We start from the raw sequence: 27,061 nt of genomic DNA, 5'->3' as shown, positions 1-27,061 counted from the left end.
GCGGTCCACGAAGAAATTGGGGGCAAACGTGTTTTGGGGCGAGCCCTCCTATTACCTCTGAGGAGTGAGGAGTCCCCCTCAGGGTCCTGGACGCACCGATGAAGACCCCTGGCCTAAAGCTCATCAAGTGTAGGGATGCCTCTTGGCTGAGAAGTAACAATTTGGTCAATAATAACTTTGTTTGAATGCACGTTAGGACATAAATTAAGCACACTGTGCCACTGTTCCGCGTTACTTTATTCAGGTTTAAAATACAGTAGTACAGTACCCCAATTGTGGAGAGAATACAAATGAAAACAAAAAGAGCTCACAGTCTTCAGGATTATAGGACAAACAACAAGGTTTATTTAATAGTAGGAAATGAGACAAGGGTGCGGGAAGAGGGAGAGAGTTCAGAGGGAGTTCAGGAAAAGACAACAGGTCTCTTTTTTTGTACACAATACAGATGATCCATTTATTCAACCTGCCCACCACCGGCACCCCCCAGCTTCCCAATGAGAAAACATCACATGGCCCTCCGTACACAAGCCCCAAATCTGGTTCTCTCTGAAGGCATGACCCAATTCTAACACATTCAGAGGAAAGCTTCCCGTCATGGGCCTCAGCATTTGAACACTTTGTTGTTGTGTTTTAATCTGCAAGTATACAAGTGACGCAAGTATGCAAGTGAACAAGCACTAGCCTTTAGATCGAATTGAGATGTGAGGAGTGCACCCCCTCCACCCCTCAATCGCACAGCCCTGACAGCTGTGGCCGATTATGAGACGGACCGAAATAGTGACGACTCCGCTGACGATGAGCCGGTGCCAAGGAAACCAGTTCCATCATGGGCAGAAGGTCAAAAAGCTGCAGCAAGCCATTTCTAAAAAGAATGTTTTAATCCTGGTGGTTCTCAAAGCAGGTGTCCAGGGACCCTCAGGGTCCCTTCATGGGGGTTCCAAATGGACCTTTGCAGGTCTGCAACTCTAAACTGCATGAACCAATGGACCCTGAGGGACATTAAACTGGTTGAGAACCACCGTGTTAATCCACCAGATTGATCCACGTGCATTGCCCTCTTTGGGCATATTGAACCTCCAACTCTGCAAAAGACAACACCATGGTGCCTTTGGCACACCAGTTCTGTCATAGCCAGTTTTAAAAAGGCAGTTTTCTTCAGATATACATGTTTTAAGCCCCCCTGCCCCCTTCTGTGTCCAAGGAATAATCTGTGCCTAACAGAATTTAAAGACATTAGCAATGCTGTGTCTACAGAACATGGCAGGCGGGGGCTCTTTTTAAATCATCAAAACATACTATAAAAGAAAAGAATGCATTGCTTATCAAAGTCATTAGCACAACGAGCAATGTTGAGAACATACTGCAGGAAATTATAGCCACGCACTTTATTATTTTCCCAAGACAACAAAAAGAAAAGGAGAAAAAAAGGACCTGGAGCGAACATAGGTCTGCACCCACCACTGATCAGAACCCACTTAAAGTAATCACCAAACACGTGATGACTGAGATGGTCCCCATTACCTCGTCCTGGAACATTGGGGTGGGGAAATTCATTTGTGTGACCAATTCAATCTTCGCCATACATTTGCTACAGGGAATCTAAACGGTGAACTCAGGGAGGAGGGGGACTTGGATAAGGGATGGGTTGAGATAAGGGCAATTACTCCTCGAACGATCAGAGACTACATGTGAACTATCTTGAGGGGGGAGGAGGTTCATGCATCGACCTACAGCAACGAGCTTTGCACAGAAACAACCCATTGGACCATTAATTCCATCGAGACACGCAAGCGTGAAACAGACAAGCCTACGTTACGAGAGCTAGGCGAAGTGTCTGGGGAAGAAGCTGGCTGACCATCGGGTCCGTTTCGTGACGAGTATCAGCAACAACTAAAAAGAACAGCTTCTTCCACCATCTGCTGCGAAAAGGACCGCGTTTAGCACTTGGAGAAACCTGTGTGCGGCAAGAGGCACACAGATAGAGCCAAGCTGGCCATTTGGTGTGTGGTGATGAACAGACACTTGGCATGCTGCAGTAACTGGCTAAAGTATACAGTAACAGTGGCTAAAGGCTTCATTTGTACTTAGTTGCACAGCAGTGTCGAGCACAAAGTATAAGTGGAGCTTAAAGAGCGGGGGTGAAAGGGGGTAATGTGATGGGGGGGTTCTGAATCTGATTAGCACTGTTTAACTAGGAGAAGAGTCATCATGCACCACACGTTGCCTTGATACAGAGAGCCCATTTACAGCAGGGGAGCAGTCAGCGAAGGAGGCCTCTGTTATGACTGAAACATTGGTCAACCATTGGACAGTAAGTAAAAAAAAAAAAAAAAAGATAAACAGTTGTTAACAGCTTAGTTAATTCTCTATACATTAACCAGTTGCTCCTGAACATCAATAAATATCTTGTCAGAAAGTGTGTTGTGTTGTCTTGTCGTCTTGGGTGTTTGGTGGCGTTGCCATGCACGGTGAGTTATTGCAGATTCAGAACTGTGGAGAAAATAAATGAGTCAGAAGGTTGAACCGATAGGACAGACTTCAGAAGGTTGAACCGATAGGACAGACTTCAGGCCATCGTTGCCGTCTGGCCAGAAGCCTTTTATCTCCACATTTAACCCATTCAGGCCTGATGTCGAAATTTAAAAAAAAAAGTTTTCTAAATCATGACAATTTTCGGAAAGATTTGAGGCACATTTTAACGATTTTTCAAAAATAGCAGACCTACAAGTTCATAGCGCGCCACTCGGTGGCGCGCTATGAGCTTGTAGATCTGCTATTTTTCAATAGCTAAATTATAACTTAACAAACGCTAACGCTAACGTGACATGGATGCGTTCCAGGTCTCAATGGATTAATGTTTGTTCATAGATGGATGACTCGTATGCTTTATTGTATGTTAACAGTTTTGGACATACAAGGTTTACACCTGACAATGACGATATATAATCTGGTGTGATACTGTACTCTGCACTCAAGTAATACCGTTTCCTGTAAACAAGCACGAATATATAAGGTCACTAACCAGCCAGAAATATGTATAATCAGGTTGGCTTCTTCTGTAGTCATTGTACAAAGCCAGCAGTAATGAAGAAAATAATAATAATCTCAACGGAACTATTTTATTCCCAACATTGTCTCTATTGTCCAACATTTATTGCTGTGATAGTGCATCTCTGGCCAAGGATACTGGAAGGGTAATAGGTTATGTATAATATCATCCTCATCAAGGATACTGGAAGGGTAATAGGTTATGTATAATATCATTGCTGTCGGACAGAAACCTCTTGTGTTTTTTCCATAAATGAATGCCTTACTACTTGATCATACTACAGCCTTGCACAAAAGCAGCAAATGTAGCAGATCTGACAAATGAGATGGGAGTGTCTATATGACCGTATAGTTATGTTATATTAATTTCATTAACGTGACCTTCTCTTCCCAGCCACCACACTACCGTCTAATTTACATTTGATCAATCAATCATTTGCCTTGTATGTGCTCGTCTTTGCCATCGTTTTGGCCAGATCTCACTAAAACAAAAAAGGGAGATCAGTGATCTCAATTGGCTACGTGGAAGGAAAAAAAAGTTTGGATAAATGGTAATGTCTCCTTGCTCGGGCAGAGCATGGTGCACCTATTCATTTGGCAGAGAGGATTGTGTGCACATCTTTTGCCTGTATTTAGGCACTTTACTGTGACGCTGTAGTATGATCAGGTAGTAAGGTGGATGTCAAGGCATCCACCTGTAGTATGATCAGGTAGTAAGGTGGATGTCAAGGCATCCACCTGTAGTATGATCAGGTAGTAAGGTGGATGTCAAGGCATCCACCTGTAGTATGATCAGGTAGTAAGGTGGATGTCCAGGCATCCACCTGTAGTATGATCAGGTAGTAAGGTGGATGTCAAGGCATCCACCTGTAGTATGATCAGGTAGTAAGGTGGATGTCCAGGCATCCACCTGTAGGTATGATCAGGTAGTAAAGTGGATGTCAAGGCATCCACCTGTAGTATGATCAGGTAGTGAGGTGGATGTCAAGGCATCCACCTGTAGTATGATCAGGTAGTAAGGTGGATGTCAAGGCATCCACCTGTAGTATGATCAGGTAGTAAAGTGGATGTCAAGGCATCCACCTGTAGTATGACCAGGTAGTGAGGTGGATGTCAAGGCATCCACCTGTAGTATGATCAGGTAGTAAAGTGGATGTCAAGGCATCCACCTGTAGTATGACCAGGTAGTGAGGTGGATGTCAAGGCATCCACCTGTAGTATGATCAGGTAGTAAGGTGGATGTCAAGGCATCCACCTGCAGTATGATCAGGTAGTAAGGTGGTTGTCAAGGCAAACATCAAAGAGAAGAAAGAAGCATCCGCACGCTTGTTTCTAGAGCCCCACAGTAGTCTTACTTTATTAAATTGGCAAATAATCTGCAACATTTTGACCCTTTAGGTCTTTATCAGGCACATGAGACATGTGACAAATGGGTTGAAATGTTGCAGATTTCAGAAGTCTACTGTGGAGCTCCTTTCTTCTCTTTTATGTGCACCTATTAATTTGACCATACACACTTCTGTGGAAAGAAAAGGACTAAATAAGCACAGTAACTTTCTTATTCTCAGTCAGAGCTAAGCTGTCTTAAAAGAGGTCTGTCTGTGTTTTTAGACATATTTCTTGTGTACACTGCCAGTCTTTTCACATACGTTTTAGACTATTTGTTTTTCTTTTAAATATTCAACTTTAATTTTTTATAATGGAAGTCCAAGCCAAGGGGCTCTAATCAGACTGAATCTTTACCCAAATGTGTTTCACCACTGCTGACACTGTGCACTTAGACTACAAACAAGCAACAGTTTTTTTCTTTTTTATAAGTTTCATATAGGAATCTGTCGTCTGCACTCAAGATTTTAGTATCACACTAGATTATAGATACTAACATCTGCACAACTGGCTTCAAAACAAAATTGCATAATCAAAGGAGCAACCGTGTGAGATTCATAACAAGAATTAAAAGGACATGCTTACCACTGATGGCCTCCTGGGCAAAGTACTTGACATCCATGTCTGTGTCTGTAGCCAGCTTCTCCAACACTGGCTTAACTTCCGTCTGCAGGGCACTGCAAACACACACACACAACAGTACAGGCGGTTTTCATTTTCACGCTGCTTTTTGGAGCCACTACATTTACAACATCCAATAGATTCTATTTGTCACTCACTCATAGAAGGTATGTGCAGTGAAATAATTGCTGTAATAGGGCATACATGCTTAACCCATTTAGGCCTGACGTCGACATTTAAAATAGGTCTTCTAAATCCTCCAGTTTTCTGAAATACAGAATGTCTATGTTTCTATATCAGTGGTGCTCAATATTTCATGTCAAGGACCCCAAAAATTGTGTATTTGGCCGCCGACCACCATCTGAAAATATGTTGTTCCAGGGACCACCCCCAGAAGAAAATATTTGAGTTAAAAACGACCTAGACCTACAAGCTATGAGCTTGTAGATCTGCTATTTTTCAATAGCTAAATTATAACAATGTTTAAAACACCAAAAGGGGTTCCCACCCAAACAAAGTTAATACCAGTAAGACGCCCTGAGGGCAAGAAGTGACCTCGCCCGGCGCTGAAACAACAGCGCTTCTTAATACGGCATAGTTGATCTTCATATATGGAGGGCTATATTATGGACCGTGTCACGAGGCGTGATGGACTGACGGCCATATATGGAGGCGTGAGTGACGGAGCGACAGACGGGTTTTGCAGATTATAGTTGTAGTCGTTATGCCCATTATAGTCCCTTGATATGAACGATGGTCATCAACCAATAGCTATAAATGAAATCTATCACTTTATTCATTCTCTACTATTTAAACTTCTTTCCTTCTTTCTATCCACTTTGAGGAGCTCAATTAAATCGGTATTACACGTTGAGTGGAATAATTACATCTGTAAGCTTTCTGGTGCAAGTATGCGACGCGACTGTGTCTAGACTGATTGACTCGTAAGGTGACGAGATCACTATTTTCTGTCCATTTTTTATAAAGTACACTCAGATTGGAAATAGAACTCTTGGTATTTATTAATGCATTGATAAATACATAATCGACACTGCACCTAGCGAAATGGACCGAAGTAACTTATAAGATACGTGATATTTCATTTATATGATAAGTTGATGATTAATTATTAATCGGTAACCATCTGTATCAAAGGAAGGGAGTATATTGGGCTTAAACACTAATAGACATCAATAATGTGTTTTATTGATGTCTATTATGTAACACCCCTAATTTCCCCTCTGGGATGAATAACATACCTACCTCCCTAATATAACACGGTAGGAATTTAGGAAGCTAAACTAAACAAGGAAAAACAATTTAGCAGCATATAAAGATAATCTACAGAATATGATGGGAGAATAATTTAGCAACAGGGATATACCAAACGGAACACCGCTTTCTGAATCAGATTTTTGGCAGTTTTGCTTTGCTTATTTTAGAGGGGGCGACAGAAAGCTGAGAAAAATGCAACATGCAACACAGGTCCCTGGTTGACACAAACAGCCGGTTTGCTAACTTTTGGGGGACACTTGCATTCATTCCATATCCCCCTTACCCACACACCCCCACCTCATGAAACTTCAATAATATTCCAACTGGTTTCATGTCCGTCATTTGTCCCCAAACTTGGCATCATGTCACTTACTTGCTGTCAAGTACAGGGCCGATCTTCTGAAGGGACTTGGCCACGTTGAAGCGGACATTGGCCACCTGGTCGTTGGACATTTTCAGGACCACAGGCAGCATCTGCTTGGTGGTGATGTCCTGTCCACAGGCCTCCGACAACGCCTGAGGGGAAGTCAGGGGGACATGCAAACACATTATTATGACGGCAAGTCATGACTTTAGAAAGACTAGTGAACATCAGAAAAAAGGATGAATGATGATGAGATGCTTCAACTCCCCAATATTCAAAATCGCATCATGGCACACGCCTGTTCCCTCCTACACGATCGTGAATGGGTATTAAGTTTAGTTTTTTTTTTTTTATCGGAGCCCCAGAGAGAGAAAACATATGAAATGGGGGTCTGTAGACCTATAATGCACATCAAACTCAGGGAAATTAAAAAGGTTAAAAACCAGTTATTAGCCTTATGGTGCGTTCAAATGATGCAAAGATACAGTCTAACATTCATTGTCATTGGAAGCCAGTGACGCGAAGCTACAAAGAAAGTCCGACGTTTGTAGCTGCTGGATTGTTGTTTTTATCTCAATCTCCCCCCGCCGGCACTACAGACGCTTGATGACGTCAGCGACCACGCGAGCAACAGATACACAAAGCGACAAATGTGCCGTGATCTTTGCATCTTTCTCGTGTGAACGCAACATTCCGGTGCAGGTGTCATTAGCCTTACATTGATGCAGAACAGAGTGGTCATCCTGTGCAGGTAGTTGGGGTCGTTGGCCATTCCCAGCACCTTGGGTACGATGGTGTTCTGAGCCCATTCTGCTCCAAACTTCTCCACCAGCTTCATCAGGTTACAGGTGGCCGCCTCTCGGATCGCATATACTGCAAACATACACAGAACATTTGGGACTGGATTAAAGGCAGCCATCAAATGGACCCCCGCCCCCCCGGGATTCGCAATCGTGTGAAATTACCGCAAAACCGGGAATCAGTTCGGTAGGCAGAGCTCTCTGACCGTCTGCCTACGCACGACAAGGGCATATGCTGAAAACTGCACTAGAATGCTACACGCTCATTAACCGGTCCGCCAACAATAATGCCTTTTTAGGGTTTTTTTAATTGGTCATGCTGTTCTGTTTAAGAGCCAATTTAATGTAGATTGCATGATGGAGTTGTAGTTCTATGGCATCATTTCTATTCATGTTAAATAAGCATGTTTCAACAGTGTGCTGTTAAAATTACGCAACGTGTTGAAATTACCCAGAGGGCAATTTGAAACGACAAAGAGTATAAATCATAAATATCGGACATTCATTTTATGTTTCACCAGAATTAAGATTATGCAACATGTCGCAATTGCCCATTGGGCAAATTGGTAATTAATTTTCACCTCGTTATTATTTCAGACAATGGGTACCCAACTGGGACCGTCAATATCTGTTTTAACCCTTTAACTATTTAGACCCGAGGACAATTCTACAAATGCCTTCTAAATCATGACGGTTTTGTCCCAGGGACATTTTATGAGTCCTACTTCAACGACGTTAGAGTACAGTACAGAGTACAGTATTGCATCCCTGGACCCCAAATGTACAGTACAATTAAGTATGCCTGCTTATGAATAAAAGTGCTTCAAGACAGTGTGACAGCACACTGGGACAGCTTAGGGGAAGATGTTATGCACAGATGACGACAATATGGAGAGACATCTATAGAACCCTGCTTTAATAATGCATTGTGCCTATTGAATAATATTATAGGCTCAACAACACCTCAGTATATTCTATGGAAAGATTGCGCTTATGCAAGACATAATAGCATTATGGCTGCAAAGTACAGAAATAAATGCCTATACAATTAGACATGCAAGAGAACAGCAGCTTTAACGGTTATACCGTAATTTATCCACTCCGAAAGTATACAGATGTAATAATATGGGATCCATTTTATTACATTTGTAAAGCTCAGGGTGAAATTAACCCTCTGGATTTAACACATTCTGGGCGGGAATCCCTTTTGGTGTTTTAAACATTATGTTATAATTTAGCTATTGAAAAATAGCAGATCTACAAGCTCATAGCGCGCCACCAAGTGGCGCGCTACGAGCTTGTAGGTCTGCTATTTTTTTTAAATCGTGAAAATGTGGCGCAAATCCTGACGGAAAACTGTCAGGATTTAGAAGACATTTTATAAATTTCGAGGTCAGGCCTAAATGGGTTAACACGCCAGTGCCACATTCACTGGGAATTAGTCCATTCATGTGACGCGGGTATTTGAGCCTTACAAGCCTTTTTCAAAGGGAATGAAATACCCCAGGGCTTGACCGGAAGTTAGCGCATGGATAAACAATCCTATCGCGGGAGGATCGTGGACCACCAGATCACCACCTGACCACGGGCCATTTCTTTACCGCAACGGGCCATCAATAAAGCTTGTTTTCGGCCGACAAAGCTTGTTTTGATTAGAATCGGAATCTGCGATTAGATTCAAAGATAAAAAGGGTGGGAAGATTTCAGCCAACGTTGGAGTCAATGAGGGGGGAACCAATTTGCTGACGGACCAACGACTTCCAGTGTGTCGTTGCACAGACGCTCATAGACAGCTGTATAGCGCGATCTCTAACTGAATCAATATAAAACATTAAAAGCCGGAGATGTCCATCTATGGCAGTAAATGTTTAACAGTGTCTGCTGGGGTTGGGATTCAGATAGTCAGTCATGACTATTGAACTACTATAAGTACCATCTTTGATGAATTTCCTATTTATACGTGTCCAAAATAGAGAGATTAAGCCCTGATCTGTTGGTCCTTTATCTGTGAAAGGCTTATATAAGGACAGCAGCACAGCCCTAAACCCAACCCCGCACACACACACAGAACATTCCAATGATGTAACTCAGCTGGCCCTTTGTCCTCAATGCAGTGTGTGTGTGTGTGTGTGTCTCTAATTGGAAAACTCCATGTGCAGAAACGCACCATAGTTACTGTGTGACAACTTGTTCACAAGAGACAGTTTTGTAAGTAGTTGCTTTCGGGCAGAAACCTCTTAATCTACATATTTTAACTCAAAGTTTTCGCAAATTAACTTTGATCACACTACAGCGTCACACAAAAGCATCAAAAGTAGCAGATGTACAAGCTCGAAATGCAGCGCGAAGCGACACATCTTGAGTTTGTACATCTGCTACTCTTGCCATTTTTGAAGTTTTTTCTTTTTACATGAGGTTTCCACCCGACAAAGACAAAGTTATAAAACAGTGCTGTGGGCCCCCCGTGGACACCACCAGAGCTTCTCTCAGGACGAGAGCCGCTCTCTCTCTCTCTCTCTCTTCACCAGGTCAGCTTAAGTGCACTGGCTGCCGGGAGAGAGATAGAATGTCTGCCTTGGCTGGGGACGAAACCTGCGGCATAGATTTAAGCCACCGAGGGACCTCCAAACTCGGCAGTCATTAAACATACATGCACGCACGGTGGTCCACCGTCCTACTCCCCCACGCAGTATGAAGTGAGAGAGGAAAGATGTCCAACAGCTGCTGTGTGGGACTCCTTAACGTGGGTCCACTAACAGAGCGCTGGAGGATGCTAGGGAGGTACGGGGATCCATCAACTGGGGTCTGACAGCATATCGTTGCTGTCGGGCAGAAACCCCTCATCTCCATATTCTAAAGAAGCTCTACGAGCTGGAAACATGGCATGAAGCAACACGTTGTGAGCTCGTCCATCTGCCTACTTTGGAAGTTGAATCTTGAAAAGCATGTTTTGGACATACAAGGTTTCCACCAGACGGAGACGATACGAAGCACAAAGGAGACAAACGACCTCGTTGGCAGATTTGTGTTTTCGGTGTGTTTTATCGTCTGCTATTTTTTAACCTTTTTGACTGACAATTATGACATGAAAAAAAAAAAAAAAAAAAAGAGCAGCAGCAGATTGCAGAGCAGAACCATAGTTCACAGTTGTGTATCATTGGCAAGGAGCGCTAGCAGGGAGCTGCCGATCCTCACGTCTCCGTCCCCCACATACTCCCCTTTTCCTGCTCCCCATCCCCCTCATCTCCCTCTCTCTGCTCATCAGACCCAACCCCCTCCCCACGCCTGCCCCGGGCTCTCTCTGTCCCAGCAGAGGAAGAGAGAGAGACAGGGGGAGAGAGAGGGAGAGAGAGAGGAAGTACAGAGGCCCTAAGAGAGAGAGAGAGAGACTTGGAAGTAGCGCAACCGTAAGCGTAATTCATAATCCGTAGTACATCCGCGGCTCTTTGTCGTCAAGAGCTGATCTGTTAGCGAGCAGCACCGTTGTGCCACGATATGGATTATGAATTAAGCTGTAGTTGAGCAAACGTGGAGTGGTGTATATACAAGTGTCCCGCCACAGCGTTGACCTCTGTGTGGACTTGCTGCTGAGTGTGGGCCAACTGGGCCCCAGCCAGCCCCGCCTGCTCTGGGACACGGACGTGACATTTTACCCACTTGAGCCCCTATTTTATACTTCGTCACGTAACGGTGACGGTGTTAACAGTACAATAATAGCGATCAGCGACGTGACACTTTGTAAGCTTGTAATTATTATCACCATTTTCATTCATCTTACTGTAGAATTAATGAAAATATGAATAATAATTATAATAGTAAAAATATATAGGAACCTTTTTAGAGAACCGGACTCATTGAGAGAGACCCGGTAAGGACCCGGAGAATTAACACTATATGTACAATTAACACTATAACAACACAATTAACACTATATGTACAATTATGAGGTTTTAGTAATATTGTTCTTGCTGTTCTACACAATGCCAACCAGGTAACTTTCAATTTTATTAAATATTCTGAGTCATTAGGGGTTTTATGGAAGATGCTTCTGAACATAAAATATATATATTTACAAGCTCTCAACGACACATTGAGAGCTTGTAGATGAGCTGCACTTAAATCCATGGATGTGGCACTTTGTAAGCTAGTAGATCTGCCCTTTTGCAAGAAGTAGGGTCTAAAATAGAGACGGCAGGTGGCCAACTGGTCAAAGAAGCCCTGGGTCAAGGCGAGGTGTCTTACCGTGGTCGATGAGCCAGGCCATGCAGAGGGTGTTCAGCTTCTCATCAAAGAACTCCACTCCCTGAAGAGTCACACAAATAGCATCGAGTCCACTTTTGTTGAATCACATCCAAGATCCTAGAACTGCACGTGTTTGTGTATTTTTTTCCCCCCAATCATAGTCTTTATTCAAAGAACTATGGCTTAAAAACAACATCTAAATTTGCGATCTAAATGAACCCTGCTCACCAGCTGCCCTGCCAACAGGGGCATGTACTCGATGATGGCCAGGCGGACCCTCCACTTGGCGTCCTCCGCCAGCTCCACGATGGCAGGCAGCAGCGACTGGGACAGCTGGCGGATGCCGATCACCTCGTTCACGCAGTCCAGGTTGGAGATGATGTTCAGACGTACCTCTGGGCACTGAGGGAGGAGAACACCAATCATCGTTACTCTAAAACCACGGCCGCAGGTTACATTTACCGCCAAACACGACTGACGACTTTTGTTTTATTACTTGCGAAGAGAGAAGCACTAATATGCTAACCGCGGCCCATCGGTTATAACAGGAGTGAATGGAGGGGGAATTTTTCGATCGCCTCCCCTTCACGGAATGCACTATGTCCCCTACGAAAAACACACCCACCTACGGTTAGTATAATCGAGGGTCGTCTGTAGCAAAAAATAAATAAAATCACAAAAAGTCGTCAATAGTACAGATGGACACTTTAAAATAAGTCGTGAAAGGAGTAATCTGCACGGAAAGAGGTAAAGACGAAACGGAAGCGGAAGTTTCCTTTGCTCAGTCTACAACAGTCTAGCTCGAGAGTCTAGCCTACTACTCTCTACTAGACTGGAGTCTAGCTTCTGTGGAGACTACCCTGCCCATCAAGAGGAACAAGACCAAGAACATTTCCAGATGTTCCGAGTAGGGACCCAGGACCAACAGAGACCAGTTTCCACTCTGTTGCTCATTGCCACACCAAGTTCACAGTTGGCGGCATGTGTCGCAGATCTCGAGGGCAGTCGAATGATGATGATGAGCTCGAGAGACTAATACATCACCATACATCTGTGCCAGGCAGGCAATAGCCCGCCGATCTGCTTTTGTGTTTGTAAATGTTCACCTATAAGGATAGGATGCCGGGGTTAAAGTGAGTAATAGCCTCATAACATGTTTTTTTTGTCCGACGGTAAGATGGATCCGTTTGAAGGACTGCTTTCTACCGACTCCAAGGTGCACATTTATCAGCTCGACTCAGCCAAGCAGCATTAGTCACACCAGCACAGAGAAAAAAAGGGGGACTTTGAAGTCATTTTTTCCAAAATGACGCGGCATAAGCTTCCACCCACTGGCCTTATATGAAGCCAGTGCTTAAGTCAAATGTGTAATAGGGATGTTAACAATGGCAACTGGCCACATTGTACTCATCCACATAATTGCAGCGATTTGCTGGCTTCAGAATAAGCAAAACCGATGTTGAAAATAAATCCTTGTTTGAAAAGACATCACCAGTTCTCCACGTTCCCATTCATGTCAAACTAATAAGGATGTTCTCCACGTTCCCATTCATGTCAAACTAATAAGGATGTTCTCCATGTTCCCATTCATGTCAAACTAATAAGGATGTTCTCCATGTTCCCATTCATGTCAAACTAATAAGGATGTTCTCCATGTTCCCATTCATGTCAAACTAATAAGGATGTTCTCCATGTTCCCATTCATGTCAAACTAATAAGGATGTTCTCCATGTTCCCATTCATGTCAAACTAATAAGGATGTTCTCCATGTTCCCATTCATGTCAAACTAATAAGGATGTTCTCCATGTTCCCATTCATGTCAAACTAATAAGGATGTTCTCCATGTTCCCATTCATGTCAAACTAATAAGGATGTTCTCCAGGTTCCCATTCATGTCAAACTAATAAGGATGTTCTCCATGTTCCCATTCATGAAACTAATAAGGATGTTCTCCATGTTCCCATTCATGTCAAACTAATAAGGATGTTCTCCATGTCCCCATTCATGTCAAACTAATAAGGATGTTCTCCATGTTCCCATTCATGTCAAACGTTGGCCATTTGCAACTCAAATGTTGGCAATTTGCAAGTCAAAGCCGTCAGTTAAAGATTTGGCAATTTTCAACTAAAAGCCGTGATTTGAAACTCTCATCTCATGTCTTCAAGACTTGTTTTGTGCTTGTGTGTGGGGGGATGAAAATGGGCCATCTTTAAATAGGACTGTGGAGATGACTGGTTGAAATGACAGCCCAGAGCTGCACTAAGTGTTCACGTGCCGGTGTGTGTAAAGCCTCTCACAACACAAAAAGTGGAAAGTTGTGGAAATTAATTTAGCTGATTTGGGCCATGTGACAGAATGTATCACCTGCACATCCAGTTATCTACAACTTAAAGCTAATATAGACAACTTCCAGTGTTTGTACACCGAAGTGAGTGTGATGTTTATAAACAGATTCAAATCTGGCTTCACCCCCCTCCCCCTGTCATTCTATTGGCCGAGCCAGGTCACTTCAGGCTATGGGTTGTTGCTGCTGGGGACACAATGGATATTTGCGCTTGTATGTCTAAATATGGCATTAAAAAAAGTATGACTTTCTATCGAATATCTTGGTTACAATGACATTGAGTTAACGTGTTGTTTTTAAGGGTAACTGTAGCATAATCTCAATATCACAGTCACACGAGTCCCGTGGTCACAAGCCCCTGAGATGCTCCCGCAGCTAATTAAGTGGCTGGTGCTCACTGGCTCTCAACATATACATCTTCTTTTATTTGTAATCGGTGCATAGAAAATATAGCCTGGCTTCAGCCCTGAATCGCTAGCCACGCCCATTAAGAAAATATGTTCTGGCGATTCAGGTCTGGTGACACAGTACACGTGCTGTCGTTTGAAAATCGGATCGCAGCAGCCGATTGGCCATCAGCCGCCTCACTTGACAGCGTCAAACAAACATGGCTGCCCCCCAATCTGGCTTTTAAATCGACGTATGATAAATAGTTTCTTTACAGAAACGACAGGTTTTATAAACAGACATATTTTACCGCTCTTGTTTACACGCTAGTAGCGCTCGCTGGCTGTGTTTGTTTGGTTAGCAACGGCTTAGCCGTAGCCACATGATTGACAACAACGTCATCTGCTTTCCTACTATTCTGATAGGTTGGTATGAACCAAAAACCAAAGACTGACGCTTTGACAACGCCCATCCCAGAAACTGCTGCCGTGGGGAGGGCTTCCAGTCTGAATAAAGTGAAACGTAATGAAAATTCAGATTGAGTGTCAGGCTATAGAAAATATATTTTGCCCCTCAAATGCTTTAGCCACTACAGCATCATTCATCTGAAGTACTTTGTCCACACTTATTCCATGTAATGATCAAACTTGTGTACAAGAACAGCATACAAGACCCACCTCTCACTAGACAGACCCATTTTAGCCCACTACACAGGTCACTACACAGGTCACTCTTCACTACACAGGTCACTCTTCATCCAGATATAGAATATACAGCCCTTTATTGTGCATGCTCTTTAAACAGCATCAACTGCTGGCATCCCCATTTTAGGCATGATAACTATTATTCATTTTTTAAGAGTGAAAATAGGTCTACAAGCTTGTGGCACGTTATGATCTTGTAGATCGGCTATTTCACCATCTGTTGTACAACGAAGTATACAGTGCTTAAGACTCAAGAGGGGTTCATTATGTGTCACTCATACAGCTACAAGCAGGGAAATGTGTTGGCATGATTCGCTTAAGTGTTCCATATTCTAAAGGTTTGCCTGGCACTCTGGCAGCCAACCGCATGACTCAATATGCTATACAGACCGTAAGTGACAGCCAGGTACATCTGGTAGGTAGCTAATTAGCATTAGCCTGTCGCAGACAACCCACAGGAACACAGCCTTGTCTAGCTTTTAAATGGCTTCAGCTGGAAGATTACACACTGTGCCGTCAGCCAGCTCGACATCTGCATGCATGGGCGTTTGGATGGAAGCATAAAATATCTATCCCAAATTGGACCCTAAATGACAACTTGTGAACCTCTATATGATTTACCTCGTCCTTAAGCTGAGCCAGGAAGAGAGGCAGTAAATGCTCCACTGTGTTGTCCTTGCCCAAGATCGTGGACAGACCCATGATGACCGAGGCCAGCGCTGACTTCACATGCTGGTTGGTGTCCGACACCAGCTCCTGGAGGGGGAGAGAGAGAGGAGGGTCAGTACACGCATGGATTAAAGCTAAATTATCTCTCACGGCATCCTAATGTGCGACATGTGAAACCGTGAGAAAGGAGCCCTGGCCCACACTAGCGCCGCTTTTCCTAAACAATTGATACAATATGTAAAACTACAATGTTTTAGCAACGTTGAATAAATTACAGTGAGGATTTAACATTTGCTTTTATGAAATATGAATATTGCTAGCTTGACCACTTTAAATGCTCCAATTTTAAAAACAACTGAAAGTGGCCCATCTACTTTCAGTTAGATAGGTGACTTTTGCTGCGCAACATGCCTCCAATCCATAGAAGACATGGAATCCAAATGACTGAAATCAGTCGTGGCAACTGAGAAGTTGAATCCATGTACATGGCAGAAAGACCAGGCTGTTTTCTCATCCATTCACATGAGGAAAACTCACAAGACTGACCAAGGTGCTACTATGCTTGTCACAATGATTACATAATCAACCGATTGCACTGATTTGAGAGGACGGCAATTATTTTTGCATGATCGTTCGGAATCGTTTCCGTTCGTCCGTATGAAAACAGCTGGATGAAACTAATCGAAATGTCATATTTCCATCATTGTTTCCACGCTCTGTAAATGACCAGGTATCCAGATTAGGTCAGCATGTTTGCGTTCCTTGGCCGGAATCTACCCACGAGGAGCATACTGGCTGCGATGTCAAGGATATTGCCCGTTTTGCTCATAATGTATGTGGTTTATTTTTATTAAAATAGTATATTTCAGTAACGCCCTGCACAAATAAGTTTTATTTATATTGTTGCCATCGGGCAGACACCTCTAATCTGTATATTTTAACTGTGTGTGTGTGTGTGTGTATCAGTGTGTGTGTGCGTTTTTCTTTTTTTAACAAATTAATGGCCTATAGGCCTACATGATCCGGCAGCCAACAGGCTTCTTTTGTTTAAAGTGCAAAATTTGGTATAGTCTTCGACCAAAATATGAAAAATTTGGGCGGCCCAAGCAGATCCGAGGGGTTCAGATTTAATCTCGTTCTACTCACACTAGACGATAATTTATGCCCGAAAAATCGAGTCGGGCACCCACCCGAGTGTCAAAAATGCCCGATTATCGGGTATGTCATTAATATACCTTAGAATTGTTGTCTTTGTGATGTCACTGAGATGTACTTCATAATGTTACCGATTTTACTTCATAATGTTACTGATTTTTTTTCCAGACCTCCAGTTCTAGGCAACACAGAATGGGGGGGACAATTCTAAGGTATATTAAAACACATTTTGTGCCCAAAACGTCTGTGGACGTCCTGGGTATTACCGCACGTGCATAGCCCAAGACGTCTGTGGACGTCTTTCAAAAATCAAAACACTTTTTTATTTTTTTTTATTTTTTTACACGTGGTGCCAAAGTTTGTGTTTTCGCCATTGAGAATGCATTTGGCGTTTAAATTAAATAACTCAGAAACTATAAAACATTTCAAAGTAAAAAGTTCCAGCATGTGTCTCCACAGTTAGCTGAATTATAAAAAATGTGAATGGATTTTCTAGGTGAAAGTGATTTTGGGCAGTATTGCGTGGGCTCTCAATGTGTTAATGACATAGTAAAATGTTGAAAATGAGTGGTAATTTCCCCTTTAAAGCATCAAAAGTAGCAAATCCACAAAGCTCCAAACGGGACACAAAGAAACTAGTGAGCTACTTTTGCCATTTTTGAATTGGAATCCTGAAAAGTAACAGTTCTGGCCATAAGAGGTTGTCCGCCCGACAGACGATATACTCCAGTGCTCAGCAACCAGTCCAATGCTTTGAATAACACCACTGCCGCGCTGCCTCCGTTTACATTGCAACGCAATGTAAGCGTTCCTTCATAAGTGGCCTTGTTATAATAAGCTGGATCATGTTAAGTGAGGCCGTCATTATTGGGAAATAAACCCCTTCAGGCCAAAGCAGTGCTGACCTCCACTTGGTGTCGGCCCTGCGTCATCCTGTCAGGACACATTTTCCTAGAATGCCTCACCGACTAGGGCCGCCTGTCACGATATCACATTTAAGTTGACGGTGAATTGTCACTCAAATAAATGCCATTAACGATTTAATTGTGCGTTTGGCATCGAACATTAGAACATATGAATACAAAATTGTAATTTCCGTTTACCCTTCGAGCTTCGCAATACATAAAATGCACAGCGCATATATGACAAATAACTAGAAAGAAATGATTGAGATATTTAATAATTTTATACAAGATTGTAGTTCTGCCATTTCTTCTTCTGACAGGCCTATCACTGTACATTATCGCTTACTGGTGATTTACGAAATGAGTTATAGTAACAACTTTTAAGTCACTTAACCCATTTTGGGCGGGAACCCCTTTTGGTCTGCTATTTTTGAAAAATCGTGAAAATATTTATTTCAGAAAACTGGAGGATTTAGAAGAATATTTTTAAATTTTGAGGTCAGGCCTAAATGGGGTAAGCCACACCATGTACTGTACCTTTTTTTAAATTAATACAATGTAATTTGGTCCAATCTGTATGGTAGAGTAATGAGTATGTTAACACATTTTGTGCCCAAAACGTCTGTGGACGTCCTGGGTATTACCGCACGTGCATAGCCCAAGACGTCTGTGGACGTCTTTGAAAAAAATAAATAAATAATAATAATAAAAAATCAGAAAAATCAAAACACTCTTTTTTTTTTTTTTTTTAACACGTGGTGCTAAAGTTTGTGTTTTCGCCATTGAGAATGCATTTGGCGTTTAAATTAAATAACTCAGAAACTATAAAAGATTTCAAAGTAAAAAGTTCCAGCATGTGTCTCCAGTCAGCTGAATTATAAAAAATGTGAATGGATTTTCTAGGTGAAAGTGATTTTGGGCAGTTTTGCGTGGGCTCTCAATGTGTTAACACAATATAACTTATACAATTGGGGTGGTTGCATTTTGTCTGCCTGCTCTTCTATTGAGACATTTCTCTCTAGGGCGTGTCAAAGGTCATGTCTCACCTAGACAGGATCTGACACGAATTTTGACATGATGGTCAAGATTCAATGTATCCCCTGAGCAAGCAGGCAGGCTCTATTAGCTCCAATGGTAAACATGTTGCACTTGAGCAGGAAACCAGGTTCAAGTCAGGGGTAGGAGAGGACAGGTACAGCTTTAACCACATTGCGCCTGGCACCAGATATTGGGCATACCATTAAAAGGCAACATTTTTACATTTTCAAAAGAATAGCAGATCTACAAGCTCGATGTTAGAATGGCTGTTTTCGGCATATTCGTCATGACAATGTATTTAGGGGGTAATTTGGTTAAAAAGTGCTACTGTACAACAGTTTGCACAGGAGAAATTAAATGAGTCGCCCAAAACACAAATATATGAGATTATGTTGCTGCTTGCAAAGCTATTCTCCATTGTTCACCGTCGATGGGATACCAGTACCACAATGTTCCCTTTATGGACAAACAAATCACTTTAGACATGTACTAATTAATTACAATATAATTACATTCGGTGGTTTAAACAAGCAAATCAGTCTTTTGATTGCAAGTACTTTCCAAATGTAAACACAATTATAGCAGAGTTTAAATGTGATAACCGCATAATCATATCTATTAGGGTAAACATTTCACAGCCCAGCATTTTAACAAGTGTGATTTTGTGCCATTTATCACACAATTAAATAAAGGATTAACGACCAGATATGCAGATCTTAAGAAGAATTTGCTTTGAAATAACTGATGATTTTATTTATTTTTTTACTTATACAACAGTGCCACCTTCTGTCCAAGTGCATGCTGACAAGTAAAAACGGTGGACCATGTTTAAGGACCAATTAGATCGCCAGGATCAAAGAGTATGCCCACTTGACATTTTGCGGCAACATAATGGAAGTAATTTCTATTTTTAAAACCACTGAACCTGCTGCTTCACACGGAATACTTGTCAAATAGGACGTCATAAGCCCGCACCACTGTGTAGATAGTGTGAACATTAAGTAGAAAAGAGCTGCCAAAAACAATAAGTCAGTTTCCCCATGCTTTGTGACTCACAGCGAATCAAAGCTTCTTGCATCAAACAGCATTAAATCAGACATGGCATACAAGTGAGATTTATTAATTTTTTTACCTTAACACAGGGCAGTATGTGAGTCATGATTATCTGTTCACGGCTGTCCTACCTTAACACAGGGCAGTATGTGAGTCATGATGATCTGTTCACGGCTGTCCTCTGGCAGATTCTCGCAGAATTCTTCACAGAAGAAAAGACACAGTGAACAGAAGTGCATACATTCTTTCTCCCCCCCCCTCTCTCTCTTTATGTGTTATACACCTTGCAAATCTGGTATGTTAACTCATGGATTAAAGCAAAATAAAATCTCATGACTGAAAATGTTTTTTTTATGATCCAAGTCCTAATGTGTGATTATTTGTCAATAACGATATGAAAAGGATTCATAAACAATTAACACAATATTATGTTCTAGTCATATTGTTGAAATGAAATGAATATGAAATATCCGAGACTATTAAGATTTTATGGAAATGTATTCTGAACACATTGCTAGTTTGACCAAGGACCATATGAAATACTACTCAAACTAGGGCTGGTTGACTGGGTAAGTACTAGAGATGTCCCGAAATAATGGCTGCAGCTGTGTAGTTCATTTGTTGTCACATCCCCCTGTTACTGCAATGAATGTCACTGAGACAAATTCCTATCAACCTTGGTTGACATGGCAATAAAATAATCTTGAATCTTGGATACTGTATCGGTAAAAGTATCGGATCGGCTCTTATTTGTCATATCGGGTCATATCGGTATCGGTGAAAATGCCAGTCTAACCACAGATCCGACACAGGGGTAAGGGGTCGACACTATGGCAGGTAAATAAAATGTTGGGGCATGTGGAATTTGCTTTGGAGTGCACTGCAAGTGCACAATTGAGTGAGGAGTCTGCTATAAACACCACATGAAATCACAACACTGGTATCTGGTATCGGTTAACAGAGAAATTGAGGTATCGGGATCGGATCGGAAGCGAAAAAAGTGTATCGGGACATCCCTAGTAAGTACCCGCCACAGTGGTTAGAACTTAACCGGGATGCCAAAACTGTAAATTAATTGTGCTGAATCCCACTGGGTGGGGTGTGACGGACCTTTGACTTTGTTGGCGGCAGCAGCACGGACTTCAGCTTCACAGTCCTTGAGAAGGTTCTGGAAGGCTGGAACAAGGTCATTCTTTGTGATCTCTGGACCAACAGCCTTCTGGAGCTACAGATTGAGAGAGTAACAACTCAACATCAATATCATAGTGTGTGCGTTTAATAATAGTTTAATATTTCAAACATCTCTGCAGAGTAGTAGATTGAGCGGTAATCCAGATGGGAGAGTCATATTTCATCCGTTACTGCAACATTACATTGGTTTATGTTTGCCAACATTGTTCCTCAGTAATTGTCTGTTAGACAAAATGGATGGATGTTGATGGATGTTGAGAGTTAAAGAAGTGCAGAGATGAATCCAGCGGTAGCAAACTAGTGTTCAGGTTACAAACAAGGAGTGCTATTTGCGTTTGTGCTCCTTCCAGAGTTCAGGTGTGACATAACCCATTTAGAGAAAAGTACTGCCGTAGCAGACAACCCGCAGCACTCCAGGTTCAAACAAAATCCTTCTAGGTGCAAGGCTCGAAGATATAAGTTGAGGTGAAGAAAAAGCCAGCACTCATTGTATGTCCTTTTACATGATTTTATTTACCTCTGAGAATGAAGACGTACGCGTTTCGGCCTGTATGGCCTTCCTCAGCCCATAACCATAACCCATTTAGACCTACGATTCTAAAATAAATGGCTTCTAAATCCAGCTTCTAAAAACCCATGTTTCTATGCAGATGTCGTTCTCAAACATTATGTCAAGAACCCCAAAAAGTATTTGTAATTGGCCACCGACCCCCCATCTGAAAATATGTTGTTCCAGGGAACCCCCCCAGAAGCAAATATTTGAGTTAAAAATGTTCGCTGTGAAAGAAAAAAATGTGCACGTTTTCACAATTTAAAAAAAATAGCAGATCTACAAGCTCTGCCCTATGGGCCTCATGGCTCGGCAAGGCTTACCCATATTCCTGTATAGAGCGTCGCAGTCCCGCCTCCTACCCTGGACCAGGAAATGAAATCCAATGCATTATTCTCATAGACATTTCTTAAAGTATTTATTTAAAGACGGTTACGCCGCGGACAAAGCCAACTCGAGTCGTGACAACTCATGACAACCCAAACAATATTTGGGACCAAACAAATAATTACAAAGAAGAAAAACAAAAAAAGTGTTGTAACCTGCCGTTTTTTTCTTCTTTCTAATTATTTGTTTGGTCCAAAATATTGTTTGTGTTGTCATGAGTTGTCACGACTCGAGTTGGCTTTGTCCGCGGCGTAACCGTCTTTAAATAAATACTTTAAGAAATGTCTATGAGAATAATGCATTGGGTTTCATTTCCTGGTCCAGGGTAGGAGGCGGGACTGCGACGCTCTATTGCAATACTGTGTTTGTTTTTAATAAATGTCTAGCTTTTTTGGTAAACAGAATGGTAGTGAAACTAAAGCTATAGCACCTTCCACTTTCATAGCCCATATTTTTAATCAGCAAATATTCAGTACATCGGAAGGCAGGCATGTATCACATTGTGACTCCTGTATCTGTATACAATAGTATCAGACGTTTTGCCTGATTAACGCATTTTGGGCAGGATCCCCTTTTGGTGTTCTAAGTATTAATTATGATATACTTTAGCTATTGAAAAACAGCAGATCTGCAAGCTCATAGCGTGGCACTGAGTGCCACACTGCGAGCTTGTAGGTCTGCTATTTTTGAAAAATCGTGAAAATGTAGTGCAAATCTTTGAATATATATTCTTTCAGAGCCAACGTTTTTAACTCAAATCTTTGCTTCTGGGGGGTCCCTGGAACAACACATTTTCAGATGGAGGTCGGCGGCTAATTACATATAATCTTGGGGGTCCTTGACATGAAATAGTTTGAGAACCGCTGACATAGAAACATGGGTTTTCAGAAAACTGTCAGGATTTAGAAGGCATTTGTAGAATCGTCCTCGGGTCTAAATGGGCTAAACAAAAGCAAAAGTGAAATCTGACACCATGCAGAGGGTCATTCTTGGTTACCTCAGAGAACTTGTCGGCGACCATGTAGCGGACCCTCCAGGACTTGTCCTCGGCAGCCTGCCGCAGGGTGGGCATCACCAAGGTCTCCAGGTCCTCCTGGGGCAGCAGGGTGGCGATGCTCACACACGCCTCCACCGCCAGCAGGCGCACAGAGTCCTGGTGGGAGACAAGATCAGTGATGATTTTGACAGCGTAATTATTATTAGCAGATTTTACACTTGGTTGGCATGATGAAAATATATCTCAGATTTACAAGCTCACAACGTGTCCCGCTGAGAAACATTGTGAGCTTGTATATCTTTTCTTGTGACCACTGCGCTCTGACTTATGGTGCGTTACCCGTTCAAATCATATTATGGAAATAAAGGTAATGGGTCGCACACACCAAGATTGCGTTTTAGTAGATCTGCAATTTTCAGCATTAACCCAGGAATAGAATGACTTGTCTACTATGAACTTTAAGCCCCATTTATATAATCTTATCTAGTTAATCATAACTTTTGTCCAATATCTCGAAACCCATCATGGAAATGAAAGAAGGACCAACACGGTGAATGTTTTTGCATGATATACCTGCTCATCAGAGGCCAAAGCAGTGAAGAGGGAGATGATGTCGCTCTTGACATAATCCAGTTCCAGAACCTTGGCGAACTCGCCCAGTTTAGAGGCTGCAGCACGACGCACCATGGGAGTGTCATCTGAACACAAGGTACGGAAATGCCTGGATAGAAGACACCACACATACTATTACAACAGGGCCCCTTCCAAAAGACAAACGTCTTCAAATAATAATATTTTTGTTTTTGTCGCATTGATGTGCCAATAAATGGATGACCGGCGGAGTCTCCAAACGAGACTGCTTCAAGGCTTCATGTGGTGTGTAATTGATAGTAAATAAGTCTGTTTTTGGGTGAATTACTCATTTAAGGACTTTCAAGAACATTTTAATACCGCTAAAGGTGAAATAAAGTAAAAGGTAACCAACAAAATTGTCAAACATTGGCCAAATTGTCATTTACCCAAGAAAGAGGCAGAAATTGTGAAAATGGCCAATCTACAACACCTTGCATTGTGAGGCGCTGTGAGCTTGTAGTTCGGCTATTTTCACAATATATATCTGTGGAACAGAGTCAAACTACAGGCACAGCCTGAAAGAAAGTTGTACTTGGAGGTCACTCACTGGCGGATCTCAGCCTTGACCGTGCTGGAGACGCGGGGGTAGCAGACGCTGAAGAGGCCACAGGCAGACGTGCGCGATGTGAACCAGTCACCGCTCGCCAACCGCTTGACCAAGGGTTCGAAGTGGACCTCCAGGTCAACTGGAGAGTGCTCCTGGGAGATCTTACGCAGAGACTCCACGGCCTTGTCCCGAACCACTGTCTCCTCCACCGTGGCCAGGCTCTCCAAAGGAGGCTGAAGAGAGGATGCAGATTGAAAACGGAGATCTCCATCTTTACAAACTCATCTGTTATCTGGCCTAGACTTTTAAGGCTTTATATTTATTTTATCGGAGCGCGCTATACTACCGTCTACTAATGAGCTTCTGTTGTGCAACATCAAAACCAGAAGTCCATGGTGTTTCAGCATGATAGGTAGGTATGTTAATTGTAAAAAAATTACTCTTGCTTAGATCCTTTTAATTTATCCAATATTATCAGTTTGGTTAAACCAAAGGTTAGTTATTTTGTTTCGATTTGTAACTGTTACATTTCAAATAGTGTAGGCAAAATCTAAGACTTTGCTTAGATTTCTCTTTTCAATTCTGTAATACAAATGTTTGAAAATGTGTTACTACATTTTGTTTTAAAAATCTGAATTACATTTCAAAAAGGCAATGCAAAATAAGTCTCGGCTTCAGCCTAAACTTTTTCTGGTAACACTAACATTATTAGATTTAACTGTATGTATATGTACATAGATCTGCTCTTTTAAACGGACCGAAATAAAATGTACTAATTACTACTTCTAGAGAAACAGATTTCTCAAGAGCATGGAACACATGTCCATATTGGGAGGGGGGTTGAACTCCATATTCAGCCAAAAACTCACCAGGAGACAGTGGACGAATTCGGGCCCTCCAACAAGCATTGTGAAGTTTCCCAGCTGCTCAGCCAGGGCGAGGAGCACCTCATCTTCATCATAGATGGTGTCTAACGAAAGAAAAGGAACATACAGTAATTATATTAATTAACATCCGGCCAGATAACAAAAACAAGTGTGACCATAGATTCTGAAGGTTTACAAGGACCTTTTGAGCAAAATATGCACATTCAAGCAATACAAAGACAGAGGTGTCAGATGATGTCAGCTTTGGCCATATAACTGGTCACCTGCTTGTTGTCGTATCATTGAATTTACCTGTGAGGAAAGGAAGTAGCTCTGTGCGGGTCCTCTCCACTCCCAGGGCCAAAGCAATGGTGGACAGCTTCTTGATGCTGTTCAGCCGTAACTGTACACAACAGGTAATCATATGACAGCAGTTATCACTCGGACATCTCTAGGCTAGCATGCACATCTGTGTAAGTAAGGATTAGGAATTACTATGTTGTTTTACAGGGCTGATCTAAAATGACATACAATTTCCTTGCTCGCCAAGCTAAAATCTGTGTTGGTTTCACCATAAATAGATTCCTACAAAGCTTTATTAACACAACAGTAATTGAACATGGTAGACAAGAGGGTAATAATATAGGTTTGTAATTTATCGTTTAACTGGTCTTTAAATGTTAATGAACGAACTAATACTATTACACCATTGAAACAAAACAAATGTCACAGAATACAAGTTCAAGTGAAATACAGTGCATTTTAAACTACTCAACAAAAGCCCCAGTTTTACAACAGACAGGATTGTGGTGTGTGTGTCGATTCAGTTCTTACATGAATTCAGAGTGAAACCTAGCTCTGGTCCATAGCTCTAATGCGTTTCTAAATGCAACGCATTAGAGCTATGGATCAGAGCTAGAGTGAAACCTATACGACTCAAACCATCCTGAGAAATAGAAAACAAAACATAACGTGGAGACAGTTTAATCGTGTCAGGACAGGTACTACACTACTGAAGGGGCGTTCTTGCTGCTTTAGCGCTCCGGCGTCATCATGTACGACTGGACGTTGTTTTAGCCTCACTTGTGTTGTTGGTGGTCGAGTCCATAGTCTATGGTTGAGCCCGGATAGTTTGTCCCACATCACCAAACGACCATAAACAGCGTTATTTCCTCTGCTCTGACAAAGTGTGTGTAACAGAACCACCAACAAAACCAGGCGTCAAATCACGCCAGCGGACTAACGTTAGCATCATGTTATTATGTTGATGCATTTACGTAGGACCACAATGGAAACAAGTCCCCACGAGTTTTGGGGTCGTCCTAATTGCTCAAATGTCTGACTGCACGTTCCGTGCCGTTAGCTTTCTGTCTAATTAAGTATTCAATCAATCTATCAAATGTGGGTTAGCTAGAAAGCGTCAACGCAGGGCAGGCGGGGCTGAAACTAAAGGCCCTGTGCTGGACGCGTTTAGCATCCTAATGCTAACTAACAAGCTAACCTGTCAGACGGGGTGGTAACTGTCACAAAACACAACCCTTTACTCCCACAGTTGAACGTCTAGACGTGTACGTTTATAATAGACGCGTGTATTAGGACATACCTGGACATCCTCGTTTCGCAGCTCGTCAATGAGCACGGCGATAGGGTACAGGGAATCATCTCCATCAGCTCCGGCCATTTTGGATGTGTTGCTGCAGATACTGGAATGATGGCGCTGCTGCTGCTGCTCTACTGCTACACGACAACATCCCATGGCCCGTGGGGCGGTCGGCAGGGCTCTGATTGGCTGCTGCTGCGCTACGGCGTTGCTACAAGTCTACATTCCCATGGCTTGGAAGGAAAGAAGGACGGCCGCTCGTGCTGCCATTGGCTGCTGCTGCGCTACTGGGTTTCTA

General features: G+C 42.4%; 1 protein-coding gene across 2 annotated transcripts; it reads right to left on the bottom strand.

Moving 5' to 3' along the window:
- Positions 1-219: 219 nt before the first annotated feature.
- ppp2r1bb (protein phosphatase 2, regulatory subunit A, beta b) lies at positions 220-26,926 on the bottom strand. Of its 2 annotated transcripts, XR_013791177.1 has the most exons (16): positions 26,767-26,926; positions 25,476-25,566; positions 25,167-25,267; positions 24,298-24,530; positions 23,691-23,838; positions 23,118-23,273; positions 21,103-21,217; positions 20,124-20,194; positions 15,794-15,928; positions 11,965-12,138; positions 11,737-11,797; positions 7,413-7,567; positions 6,704-6,846; positions 5,020-5,111; positions 1,812-2,490; positions 220-1,740 (listed from the first exon to the last, which is right to left on the bottom strand). XR_013791177.1 is itself a non-coding variant. In XM_079514851.1 (15 exons), exons 1-15 carry the CDS (start codon positions 26,917-26,919, stop codon positions 2,474-2,476), a joined length of 1,845 nt encoding a protein of 614 aa, XP_079370977.1. In that variant the 5' UTR covers positions 26,920-26,926; the 3' UTR covers positions 220-2,473. The 2 variants fall into 2 exon arrangements, 1 of the variants encoding a protein (XP_079370977.1); XM_079514851.1 differs by having other exon boundaries at positions 220-2,490.
- Positions 26,927-27,061: the final 135 nt, after the last annotated feature.

Source organism: Electrona antarctica (genome assembly GCF_951216825.1).
Source record: "Electrona antarctica genome assembly, chromosome: 11".
In the NCBI taxonomy this organism is placed as follows: Eukaryota; Metazoa; Chordata; class Actinopteri; order Myctophiformes; family Myctophidae; genus Electrona; species Electrona antarctica.
The sequence above is the reverse complement of the archived record's forward strand: the minus strand, read 5'-3'. Positions and strand labels throughout refer to the sequence as shown.

Coding starts and splice junctions, on each gene's coding strand:
- ppp2r1bb (XM_079514851.1), bottom strand. CDS start 26,919: ATGGGATGTTGTCGTGTAGCAGTAGAGCAGCAGCAGCAGCGCCATCAT. Junction 21,218..23,117: donor TCGCCGACAAGTTCTCTGAG/GTAACCAAGAAT, acceptor CTCAATCTGTAG/CTCCAGAAGGCTGTTGGTCC. Junction 12,139..15,793: donor TGGCTCAGCTTAAGGACGAG/GTAAATCATATA, acceptor CTCCTCCCTCAG/TGCCCAGAGGTACGTCTGAA.